Source organism: Rissa tridactyla, chromosome 6, assembly GCF_028500815.1.
Source record: "Rissa tridactyla isolate bRisTri1 chromosome 6, bRisTri1.patW.cur.20221130, whole genome shotgun sequence".
Classification (NCBI taxonomy): domain Eukaryota; kingdom Metazoa; phylum Chordata; class Aves; order Charadriiformes; family Laridae; genus Rissa; species Rissa tridactyla.
Genome location: NC_071471.1, coordinates 49,826,020 through 49,838,694, shown reverse-complemented (window position 1 = coordinate 49,838,694; position 12,675 = coordinate 49,826,020). Strand labels below are relative to the sequence as shown.

Genomic DNA, 12,675 nt, shown 5'->3' with positions numbered 1-12,675 from the left:
CTACAGGGAGAACAGGAATACCTCTGCCTCAAAATGCAAACTATTAACACGTTTGCCTCAGAATGCAAATTGCATTCACTTATCCCGAACCTGCTCATTCAGGAAAACGTCTGCTCCATCCTTTAGGGAGGTCAGGAAAAGGGCAGCGGCTCAAACAATGTGAGCAGGTATGCGACTCGCAGCTCCTTGGTCTAAAGAGTTTTACAAGCACAGAATATTTATGATACGGTCACTGAAAGGTGTGAAATCCCTTCTCAGCCTCTCATTCTACCGATATCTCAGTCAAGAACACAAAAAAATAGTTTCCATTCATAGACGATAGACTGAGAATGATCTTCATCTTAGAAACAAAAATAGACTCAAAGACAAAAAAAATAAAGTGTGTGCATGTCAGTACAGAGCTTCTCAGAAAGAGGTGAGAAGGGAGACTGAGCAGGAACAGAGAGGTTTCAACTCCCTGTAACCTACAGGGAAGCACAAAACCACAACCAGACTCCAAACCTCAAGGGACTGGTAGGGATTTTCCAAGCCTAGAAATGGACTGGAGATGAACAGATTATGATATTTGCAAGAAGAGAATTCCAACTCTGAGACAAAAACAAGTTAGCTCAGGGCAAACAGTGTTTATATACCACAGAGGCCAAGTCAGCTGGTTCCCCAACGCATGGCCCCACTGTGACAGGAATGACAGCGTCATGGTGCATTTATGAACTGAGTCAGACACGGAAGTCTGGGAAGCTAGTTCAAGGCAACGATCGAATCTCGAGGATCCCCTGCCTGCGCTTAACTGTATCAGAAATTACAGGCAAAACACATACCTTTCAGATCCTCATCTTCGGTTGTGGTGTTACAGCTCTCTGTGGAACCCTGCACGGCAGAACAGAGCGTTACCAGGCATCAGCAGTCAGGAGCATTGAGTAAATAGTTTGATTTGTTTGTGAAAGAAGATGGGGAAAAGCGCAAAAGCATTGGCAGGGATGGCGGGAGAGGATGATACAAGGAAGATTTGGATGGAAGCAGGCCAAATTATTAAGCAAAACAACAGCATTTCTGCTCAGCTTTTGCATGTTTAAGCCGTTCAAGCTGTCCACCCAGAACTTTTACTAGGACAGAAGTTACCAAACTCTGTCAAATGAGATCAAATGGGAGTTGCTTCTGTTTGGAAGAATAGCCACAAGAAGCTAAAGAACGGCTCCTAGGCTTTCTCAGAGGAACAGGTCTCCATTTCCAGAAGAAAGAAAAAAAAAAGTGCGTAAGTGCCTGTATCTTCTCTTCCACCCCACATATGAAAGAGAGTGGTGATTACACACCACAACAGGAAAGAGATAATATTTGAACAGTTGTCCCTACTCAGCCTCTTCCAGAGATCCACAGCCATACAACACAACCCTTCCAGTCTACTGCCAGCAGTATTCTGGAGCAGGCTACAAACCAGACATCAGGAAGGTAGAAACCGAAGTAAGACACACGAAGAGGAGAACAACAAGAGAGAAGCGGAGGTTTCTCTGGCAACACTCCCATCCCTTACCTTTATGCCATCTGTAGCATTATGGACAACAGTTGTTTGAGGCTCCTAGGAAAGGATGGAAGAATCATTAAACTCCAGTTCCAAAGCATTCTCTCATTTCTTTTCACTCCCCAGCAAGTGGAGAAAAGGTGATTGACATAAAAAAAACCAAATCAAACCACAAACTCCAAACAGCACACGTGCTTGCGTGCGCGCACACACCTCCTGCACAGGTTTCCTGAAGAGAGAGGGGCTGCACTAAAAGCCACAATCACAAGGAGACAAAGCCCCCAGCTTCCTTGCAATTGCCCCTAATTCCCAATTTGCCTCCAGTGAACTGGGCTGGCACAAATGCCAGACAGCAACCGAGCAGCACCCTCTGCAGCTGCTCATGGAGTAGCCCCTCAGTGAGGACCCCTCACCAGCGTCCTCACTGCAAAATGCTTCAGAAGAGGGAGAAGGGGAGGAAAGGATAATACTGGGCTGGGGCCTTTGTCTCCCAGTTTTTTGGAAAGTTTGCCAGGTATTTTACCCTAAAAAAGGGACATTCATAATTTTCAAAATAAAAAGGGGATAAGCCAGACCACCTCAATGCCTCTCAAAGAGTTGGTAAGGGAACTGGGCTGTGAAAAAAGGCACATTTTTCTAAAAGTCTCTAAAATGAGATCCAATTTCAATAACAACAACAATAATTAATAATTTAGAAAGGCTTCCTCAGTATCAAAACCATAATGAACACAGCCAGTGAAGGGAAAGCAGAAAATTATGAAGTGTCCCAAGAACCCTTTGCTCTACAACAAACAACAAAACCACCACATCCCACCCTCCCACCCTGCAAAAAAATGCCAAATCCAACTCTCCAGAGACACACAACAAAGAGCAGCTACCAGGGCTACGGGTGCTGACTACCTCCTGCACTCATCCCTTCGCTACTGGGATAAGACTTCAGGATCCTGCGCCATCACCTCCCACTGCTGTCACTCTTGCAGGGTGGCTCAGCGAGGGCACTGGGGACTATGACGGTGCAGTGATGTACACTCACCCATCCGCCTCTGTCACCCATTGCGCTGCTGCCTGATCTTCCAAGCATACCGGGCAGACCCCACCGAGCTGTGCCGTTAAACGTACTAGGCACAGGTCACCCTGTGAAGCCCCCTGCACACAGCCCAAGCAGAAAATGCTAGCCCAGCAAGTCAGCGAGCTGCAGAGGATCAACTACACAACTGAGCAGCCCAAATGAGCCATCAAAGGATTCCTCTAAAAACCCTTTGCCTGCCCTTTCTTCTGTGGTGTCCTGAAGTCCATCCTCCGTTTCCTGGGTTTTGAAGAGTGCATTGAGCTTGCTACTCTCTTCTTCCAAACCAGCCTCCCCAAAGCCAGCAGGAACAGTTGAACAGGACGCACAGAACTATACAGGGATGGCACACGGGGAAGTCCAGGCAAGCTGCGATCCCCACATCCAACCACAGCTCTGCTCAGCACCCCCACCCCAAAGCCTGTGAGGCTGTGATCAGGCCCCACAGCAGCACAGGGACACAGACAGAACGAAGCCAAAACACAAGCTGAAACAGAGCAGCACAAGCAGCACTCGAGATGGGGGGGAAGGAGAGAAAGGGAGAGGACAGAATCAAAATTAAACCAAACACGAAAAAAAAAAAAAAGTGGTTGGGGAAGATACCATGGACGTCTGCACTGGGGGTGTTTCTTTTGCAGTGCTTACTATACTGGTTTTGTTGTTGCTCTGTGGCTGAGACAGAAAAACATGGTTTTAGTTCCCCTGCTGGGCAGCAGAGGCAGCAAGAAAATGACAGTATTGCTTCAACCCCAACCATCTCCTCAGACCCTCCCCTCCCCACACGCTCCATCAACAAGAAAAGGGAGGAAGAAGGAGTGCTGCCTGAGTCGCTGGACATCAGACTTCCCTCAGAGGCAACGGATGTTGTAAGGGATGTACCAAAACCCAAATGTCTAGCACAGACTGCTAGATCTATAAGGAAGGAAAAGAGAAGGGAAAAATGCAGCAGCCCAAAGGGATAGGGAGAATCCTGCAATGAGCACCAAGAAAAAAGTATTTGGTGAAGAAGAATGAGAGATGGCAGCTGTCCCAGGAGAAAGAGACTACAGAAGTGAGAGACACGCAATAATCATGGTGCAGTCTCAAATTACGAGGTCAAATGGGAGTTGTGTCTGAGGAGCTCCAAAGTGTGCGGGAGCAGCCCTAGACATGTGATGATGCTGAGAGTCCCAGGGAATGTACTGATGCAAGAAAAAGTGTGGTCAGCCCTAGAAAAGGTAGAGAAAAGATGAGGCATCGTGTGTTGTGTCCCTGCTGTAACCCAAACAAAGAGACTTCAGGACCAAAACATGGAAAGGGATGGGGGTGAGACACAAGGAAAAGGTCATATGTTCCCCAAGTAGCAAGTCCTCTGGATGGTGCCCGGTAGTTTTTCCACCTTTCCCCTCTTCGGTCTCTCTTGTAGCTGTGGTAGAAGAATAAAATCTCCATTTCCTGCATTCACACAGCAGGACAGTGAAGCAGTCACCAGCTTGCTGCAAAGAAATGTCCCACTGAGTCGTGTACAACAGTTACGTCAGGAATGAGCAGCCTATGTTTGTAGGAAGACAAACCTGTGTCCACTAGTATATAGCTCCTAACCCACAAATCCAGTCAGTTCTTGGAGAATTAGGTCCACAGTTACGCTGCCGTGTAACTCCCACACCAGGTATATAGCTCTCTTGCTGCCAGACACCAGCAACAACGTCAAAATCAGCACTGCAGGAGACTCGCTCAACTCCTTGGTTTCCAGATCAGGGGTACCGGATGGGAGCTCACATCAGTGTGACCTCATTGCAGCCACTCTCCATCCCACCGCTCTTGGAGAGTGCAAACTCATACTGCAGAACATCAGGCCCTCATCACCCAGTAACCACCACAAGGAATGCAGAAGTCAAATGCTGAGCTGGAAATCATCTGCCAAAGGTTTAATGTGTCAACCAGAGACAGATCCTGTAAGGTTGAGACTTCACACACACCTACTAATGCTTCATTTTTTCTTCAAAAGCAGCATGCCTTGGCTTAGCTATCCTTTTTGGAGAAGGAGAGAGGAGAAACATAAGATGATGGGGCAAGTGGAGAGGGGAGGAAGTAGGAGAGAGAGGCAGGAATGAGTTCTTTCAAAGTCCGTGAAAAAAAGAAAAAAAGAGAATATGACACACTCATCCCCAAAGCTAAGAAAGGAGAAACGCTTCACAAATTACTGTTTACTGCCTCTTCCTATACATTCCTGTATTGTCCTAAGACTTTGGCCTTCCAAGAGCTTTGCTTCCTGGCATGTGTTTCCAGCCTGACGGTAGAAGAGATGACAGGCTTCTGTGAATGTTAAGAGAGGAGCAGATCAACCTGAAAACATGAATCCCAAGATGTTTTATGGCATAAACACAACCAAATTTCTGGCAGCGCCTAGGTCCAGCCCTCCACACAGCACTGAGGCTCCTGCACTTCTTCAGAAACTGTGATCCTAATGCAGAGACCTATCTTCCAAACCCCTTCCAGTGAGAAAAGCACAGCCCATTTTTAGAAGCTATATGAAAATACTTCTGATTTTTTGGAAGGCTTTATAACTGAGGCCAAATGGGGGGGGGGGGGGGAACCAAAAACATCCAGGAAGCCACTGTTCTGAAAGAAAGTTGACGGCAGCTTGTTAGGTGTGGGACGTCACCTTACAAAGTGCAAACCCAGGCACACCCAAAGCACACGGCCTACCCTCCAGGCTGTACTGAACACCCAGGTCATCCATCATACTCTTCCCCAGCCAGCGGGCTGAAGAAGATCTACTATCATGCTTGCTAGTCCAGAATCACATAGCATTTTACTCCAGGGCAGAGTCCCAAGGAAATAAGAGGCAAAAGACTTAGCCTAAGCATTTTTCACAGCTCTTTCTCAAACGGAGGTGTCTGACATACTGAGCTTCCCGCACACACTCCTGTCTGGTGGCCACTTAACCAACTGCCCTTCCCTGGACGACTGGCCTGCCCTTCCCAGAGTCCCAGGTACCACAGCCAACTCCTGCCTCTCCTTCCTCTCCTACTGCCAGCCAACATCATGGTCCCTGGGCAGGCTAGGATCCTCAGTAATTCACAGCGGTACAGTTCAAGTTAAGAGAGGCCAATTCACCTAAAAGGGTGCCAGGCCCTTCTTAAGATCTATGTAACACGATTAGTTTTGGCACAGCAGTTGGCAGCGCTTCCTGAGCTAGACAAGAGACAGACAGACAGGCACAAACAACACAGAGGGTGCAAGAGAAGGAAAACAGACCAGTGATCATATCGCTAGGGACACACATTTCTAGCCAACTAAAAGAAAATAAGTACCAACACATGGGTCGCCTCTGGTTATTTAGCCACCTTCACTGCTTCCATGTTTTCCCGAGGCTGACACAGGGTTTACATATCCCAGCTGCTTTAAAACAACATGCAGAGGGAATTTAAGTTTTGCTGGCAGTGGGCAGAAAAGAAGGGCAAGAAAGGCACAATGAACTCCTGTCCTGGAGTTTCACAAGGGCAGGGCTGGTGAAAAGTCAGTCTCTCACATCAGATTTTCCAAGCAGTACTTCAGGATTACTTTTTTGTGTTTACATAGTTTTAAATGGCCACTGAAGGAGGAAGAGGAGAAATATCTTCCAAATTGTAATGTAGAAGCAAATTATTCTGCTTTCTCAGTACTATAACATTCCTACTCCTACCTGCAATAGGGAAGAAATATTTTTTCTTCTTTTTCTGTGTAAAGGAGAAAATGCAGTAACTAATTTTTGTACTTTAGTTACTATTTATATCTCAGTGTCAGAGACAAAGGCATCATCTAACGGGCTGTGTATGACTCCATACAATATGGCACTGGCCAATTTTCTCTTTGCTCCCTTGAGAGTGGATTTGACTACTTTTCTGACAAATTCTATGGATGTCAAACATCTGGATGGATGAAAAGAGGAAATGAATAAGACAGGGGAGGCAGTTACTAGGTATTTGGTCATGCTGGGATACATAAATGAGATAGGACAAAAGGAAATTCTGGATTATAAAGGCTCTGACAAACCTTTTCAGTAAGTATGCAAAAAAAAGAAGTGACCGGCAGCTCTGAGCTGCCCGGCGGTGCTGTGCCCACACATTTCATCTGAACAGTGGAGCCCCATCAGTCTCTGCCGCATTTGGAGCGACTCCCAGTTTGTTCTACCCTGCAGGGCTCCCACCAAGGATGACGGCACCAACACCAGGCAAAGCACCTGCTCCTCTTTTTGGCACTTCTGCAACAGAATGACAAAGCCCCATGTCCAGGCAAGGCACACACCTGCTCTGCTGAGCCCAAGAGAACCACTGCCTTGTTCCATTTCACACTCAGAGCAGGCAAGGTCAAACGGCATTGCCAGCAGAATGGGAACTGTATGACTGGCCGGGGGCCAGACGATCACAGGGCCCTTTTAGTGAGGACATGGACCTTTCAGTGCACAACGATCCCCCCACCACCGCCCCCCTGCACAGACATGCTATGTAGGGTGATGAGCACAAGCCGAGCGTGCATGGCATGAGAATGGCGGACGCACGAATCGCAGGCAGCTTACGGGAGGTGCTCACCATCAAATGCACACTGGAGCTCGACTTCCTTTTCTGGACACACCATTGAGAGAGGGAAAGAGAAGGGAAGAGAGGAGATGAGAAGAAAAGCACAGAAACTATTCACACGTTAGTGTGCCAGCAAGGGCCCCCCTGCCAATAATGCTCCCCTAGGGGCAGGTATAAGCAGCAGCAGAAATGCACAGACACACGAGAAGGTGCAGAGAGAAGTCACCGTTAAAGAACATGAATACACACCAGGGGAAAGGGCAGAGTTGAAGATTCCCCATCCACTCAAACATCGAGGTCAGAACACAGGTGCCCCACACACTGATATAAGGAGAGGAGAAGAGGGAGGAATATATAGTCACAAGATGTGGGATGCAAGGGGGTGCCTCTATGTGCTCTCCTACCTCAGAAAACTCTGCAGTTTCCCCAGCCACACTTGAAGAGGTAGGCAGAAAACTCCCCTGTGTTCACATTTGGAGGAATCAGAGGTGTGTTTGTTTGCAACTAGAATCAGAGGGCAGGGAGGAGGGCACAACAGGAGGGACATCCCCAAGGGCTAAAGAAAGAAAAGGGAACTTCTCTGTGTAGCATGAGGAAGAGAAAGGCTCCCTCACATGGAAATTGAGGCTGACTGGAGAGGCAAGGTGCACCCGTGCTCAGACATAAACAAAAGGCAAGGAAGGCAAAGAGGCACCCAACAGCCAGAACACCTTGCGCTCTCACGTACTGGGAGAAGAACAAGCAGGGAGCAATGCTCAAACACTACCCAACCTTCTTGGACTCTACTGTTGCTCAAAGGCATCTTCAGTCATCTTCAAAGACACCTTCGCACCAAACTGCACTCTCCAGTAAACCAGGCTCAGCATGCATTTCTCTGCTCTTTCACTATAATCTTACTGTCATCCCGTCCAAGCTGAGCCTGGCATTACAATGCTGCCCCTTCCCCCCGCTGTCTTCATGTACATTTTCCATCTGCCCTCCTCCTTTGGTCCTATCTAGGCTATTTCTCTGATGCTTACTATTCATGGGGAGGTACTACAGAGTCTATCTCATAGAGTACTGTAGGACAGCACATCCCCCTCAAAAATTATGATGGTGTGGGCTCAGCTACGTAGCTTTGGACTCCTGCACACTACCATGCCCGACCTCTGGAGCAGCCCTTGAACTCAGTACAGGCCATGGAGTTGTACCTCCCCATTTCTTACACTTACCGAGTTTTCACAGCTTTCATCTGAATATTGCCTTTATCTCTGCTATCCTCACATCAGAGCTCAAGCACACATACAGCCTGGCATGTCTTTGAGGGCAGAAGTGCCCACGTTCAACTTCCACCCAGAGCCACATTCCTAATCACACCACACAGCCCAGAATCACACAGCCACTGCATGAACGGACTCACGCTAGCAAAGCTTCTGCCTCATCTGATCTTTAACTCCAGTATGGACAGACTGATCTGTTCAGCATTTGGCTCACCAATCTTCCACTTCATGGAGGCACAACACAGGGCTTGCCATTACCTGGTTTACAAACTTGTGATTCCTCTCATCTTCTTTTAGGACAATTTAGCTTCTCCACAGGCTTTTTCTCAAGACAGAGCTAAAATAGGATGTACTACCAGTATATGAATACAATGCTTAGACCACCAACAATCCAGAGGAATCTCTGTACCCAGTCACAACCAGGAATTTTTAACTGGGAGAAGTAGAAATTTACACCAGCTGAGAAACTGATCCAAAACTTCAGTTTTTATTTTTAATGTATCCTATAAGTTGTAGCAGACACAGAGAGGCCATATGGATACTGCAAGGAAACTTCTCTCTAAGGAAGACCGTCTCATCTGAAGTTCAGATAGATTTCCAATGAGTTACAGAAATAAGAAAAGGGGCAGAAAATGCTTAGAGACAAGCAAAAAGTTCAGTATGAAAGGAGAGTCAACCAAGCCATACTGAAAACAATCACCGTCCTGTATTAGAGGTACAAGTAACTCTGACACAGGAGGAAACATAACCCTCTGCAGATCAGAATTTAATTAGAGTACAATCTAAATTTAAAACAGCGTTGGTCTATTAACATGACATGATGTATTGTAGAAATCCCAGAAAGCACATTACTGACTACTATAATAACAGGGGGAAGAAAAGCTAGCTAGGCAGGATGAAAAGGGTGGGGAGTGAGGTCTGTGTTAAGACCACAGCATGAAAGTACTATTACAACTCAAGACAGGTTGGATAATGCCAACATGAAGCACGGCAGTAGAGTGCTAAAGCATCAAAACTTAAGTCAAAACATACACAAGGAAATTACTAAAACAAGATCAGTCTCCCAATCCCCTCTTGCATCAGTGCCATCTACATCACCCTCCCAAGGTGACCAGCTGAATGAGCAAAACTTTTTGGTTTTCTTGTAATGTGACTGCAACCTAGCAAAGTAAATAAGACAACAGAAGTTTAATTAGAGAGAGAATTCTCTTTCCGTTCTATAACACTGCCACATCTCTAAGTATTTCTAGGCAGTGCAGAGACATTCCAGGGAATGCAAAAAATTGTTTGTCTCCCAAAGCAGTACAGACAACATTTTCCCTCTCAAACCCTGGGATGAACGTTTGTTAAAGTTCTATTTCTGTATTTGTGTGAAATTCAGGTGTTCATCTCAAGAGGAGCAGGTTCTGTACAGTGAAACTTAAGGAAGACTCTTGCTTTAAGTAACAATAAATAGAAGTCAGCAGGTGACAGAAGACAACATGAAGAATCACGGTCCCTTCAGCACAGCAGCAATACTAGAAGTGGCAATTGTAAACCATTCTGAGCACCTATAGAAAATACAAAACATACTAGAAGATGCTATAGGATGTAGAATGATTCCAGGCAAGGTCCCATTCACAGTTCTGGGCACTTAACATAGATATCTTTTTACAACAGCTTTTTGCATTTCTATCTTCTACATGTAGTTGTCCCCCAGTTTGGTACTGACAGCATATTTATGTTAAAATATCACGCTCGCTGCAACTCATATTCCTGTAGAGATTATTGTCATTTCAGCACTTGAGGCAGGGAAAAAAAAATGTTGGACTCAAAGCAGATCAGTGAGAGGCAGCCTGAACTAGCAGATTTGAGGTCGTCTTTCTACTTCTGCCTTCGTCTTTTTGTGTGATGCTGAGCAAATCATTTTGTCTTTGTCAATCCATCTTCTCTCTTGCCCTTTGTCAGCTTGCCCATTTAAATTGTAAGCTAAGAGGCAGGGATTTTCTGCTTAGGCATCACTGCAGTGCTAAGCACACCAGACCCTTGATCTCAGTTGGGGTTTCGAGGCATTGCAACAGTGCAGCGAAAAAAGTAAATTCATCAAAGGTGGGCAGAATGTGTTGCTGGATGTCAGCACTTAAACAGATCTGAAGTGCTCCCCAAGCATCTTGTACAAAACAGTTCAGCCTAAAAATGTGATGTTCAGTTGAACTTGGGTTCTTCTCATTTAGCTTCACCATAACAACCTTTAAACAGCATGGCTTTAAGATCATAAAAAGTCCAGAAACAGAAACAGGAGCATTAACTCCTGTTGGTCACTGCATGGATGTTACTTGACCCGTGCCGATTTTCTAAGGATTCGCTGTTGGTTCACCTTGCTACTGTGCCTTCTCTGTCTAAGGCCCGCTTTCACAAACTGCTTTCTCAGCAGCCACGTGAGCTCACGGAGCATCCTGCCTTCTCCACAGTCTCTTTACTGGGCAAAGGGCTGGGAAAGCTGCTACCCACCAGGCATAAAATGTACACTTACCACAATATTCCTTACAAACAGCAGAACAAGTGGTATTTGGTGCTTCTTTGCAGTTATGCAAGATGAAGGGCAGGTTTTACAACGTTGACCTTGTCACACCAAAAATCTGGATTTTTACTCTTTCAGCTGAGTTCTCCTTTCAGCTATGCTATTCTGCTTTTACTCGGAAAGAAAACCGCGTGCATGCAGCAGACAAGGTAGAAAACAAAAACAAAATTTTGCAGAGCATTGCAAGTGAATGCTGTTAAAGTCTCCTGCATCCCATAGCATTCTCCACAAGTTACTATGTACATAGAGTGTTACACTGGGCCTGAAAAACATTATTGACATCATTTTGTGTCCCCTAATCACAAACCAAAGTGCCCAGAAAAAAATAGAAAGAAAAGAAGAAACTGATGAAGAGCTTAGAGAAGAACTACTTTTAAAATACTCATAATTACATACTTAACTAAAAATAGCACTTTGTGCATTAACAAATTCTGATTATAAAGATGGGTCTGATGGGTCCTGCTAGAACTGGAAACACACTCATCCCCTCAACACCAGTAGGAAGGGAAATTCCCCTTTGGGAAAAAAGGGAACAGGGCTGTTTGAAGTGCTGCCCAGAGACAAAGAAAATCAACAGTAGGACTCTAACACTAACTACAGGGAGCCCAGACCCTGACAAGGTGAGAGAAAGGACATTGAGCATAAAGTGTCCTTAATCTTCACCCAGGTGTCTGCCCCGGCCCATTCCTTAACCCCTCCCTCACCTTGCAGTGGAGGCAAGCCCAGATTACAGGCAGAAAGGGGAACAAGAAAGCAAGTACATTTGACATGAAACTATCTACAGTAAATTTTAAAATGGCAGCTGCACAACGTAGGTCATAAATTTAGAATCTTAAAAAAAAAAAAAAAATATACCTGGGACCTACAGTGGTGGCCACAAGACACGTGGTATGTTACGTGCAATTCGTCACCCAGTATCTTCTAGCCTCACTTTCTGGATTTGAAAGCAGAAAAGCATGTTCCTTGGGGATAAAACCTGGCCCTTCCTTGTTGCTACTTCATCAGCTTGGATCCAAATTCTGCCTGAAGAAAGTGAGTGCAGCACTACCAAAGGTTTGGTGAGCAGGGACAATTTAAGATTCAAGGCAGTTTAAATCATTCATTATTTAAGATAATGGAAAAGTTCTCAAGTGCCAAGCTGATGAAATATCTACCAATTAGCAGAATTAGTACTTGAAATAGAAGCGGCAGTGCAAAATGAAAACCAGGAATGCTTCAAATAGATTTTGGAAAGGAGTTTGCTAGAGAAGAGGGTCATACACATGGAAATTTATCAAAATAACCCCAGTGTGGACACACCTATATTGGAATAAAAAATGTTTCCTTCTTGTCCTCCCCCTCCTGATTTAAGCTTTCCCTCCCCGCTTCCAAAATGGTCTGATGGAAGAAAAACGCATGCATCCCCATTGCTTTAGTAAAAGATTAAAGCCATTTCTATAGAAACAAAACCTGTGGTTTCTTTCTTACATCTCCACACAACTCACACTGGATGCTCATATCACCCCATATGACTAATGTATCATTCATCTCTCATTCATGCTAAATCAGCAACAACATGCTGCACCTTGCTTCAGATATTCACCAACACATATTTTCATGGAGTTCTTGGGAATAAACATGAGAATAGGCCTTGAGTATAGGCCTCACTCAAACTTGCCTAATACTATGTAATAGAAATTTCTACTGTATTTGTCAAGTAATGCAGGATTCTAGCATAGAGAGATCTGAATACC

The 12,675-nt window shown here is 45.4% G+C and overlaps 1 protein-coding gene across 11 annotated transcripts in view; it reads right to left on the bottom strand.

Annotated features, from left to right (window-relative positions):
• Positions 1 to 12,675, bottom strand: part of CAMK2G (calcium/calmodulin dependent protein kinase II gamma) — a 121,749-nt gene that overhangs the window by 12,919 nt on the left and 96,155 nt on the right. For 5 of the 11 annotated variants that reach the window (XM_054207016.1, XM_054207007.1, XM_054207006.1 and 2 more), the window contains exons 14-17: positions 7,136 to 7,168; positions 3,186 to 3,254; positions 1,529 to 1,573; positions 819 to 867 (exon numbers count right to left, since the gene is read on the bottom strand). In XM_054207016.1, the coding sequence (XP_054062991.1) occupies positions 819 to 867; positions 1,529 to 1,573; positions 3,186 to 3,254; positions 7,136 to 7,168 (196 nt within the window). The remainder of the gene's footprint in view (positions 1 to 818; positions 868 to 1,528; positions 1,574 to 3,185; positions 3,255 to 7,135; positions 7,169 to 12,675) is intronic. The other 6 variants (XM_054207010.1, XM_054207014.1, XM_054207009.1 and 3 more) reach the window with 3 other exon arrangements.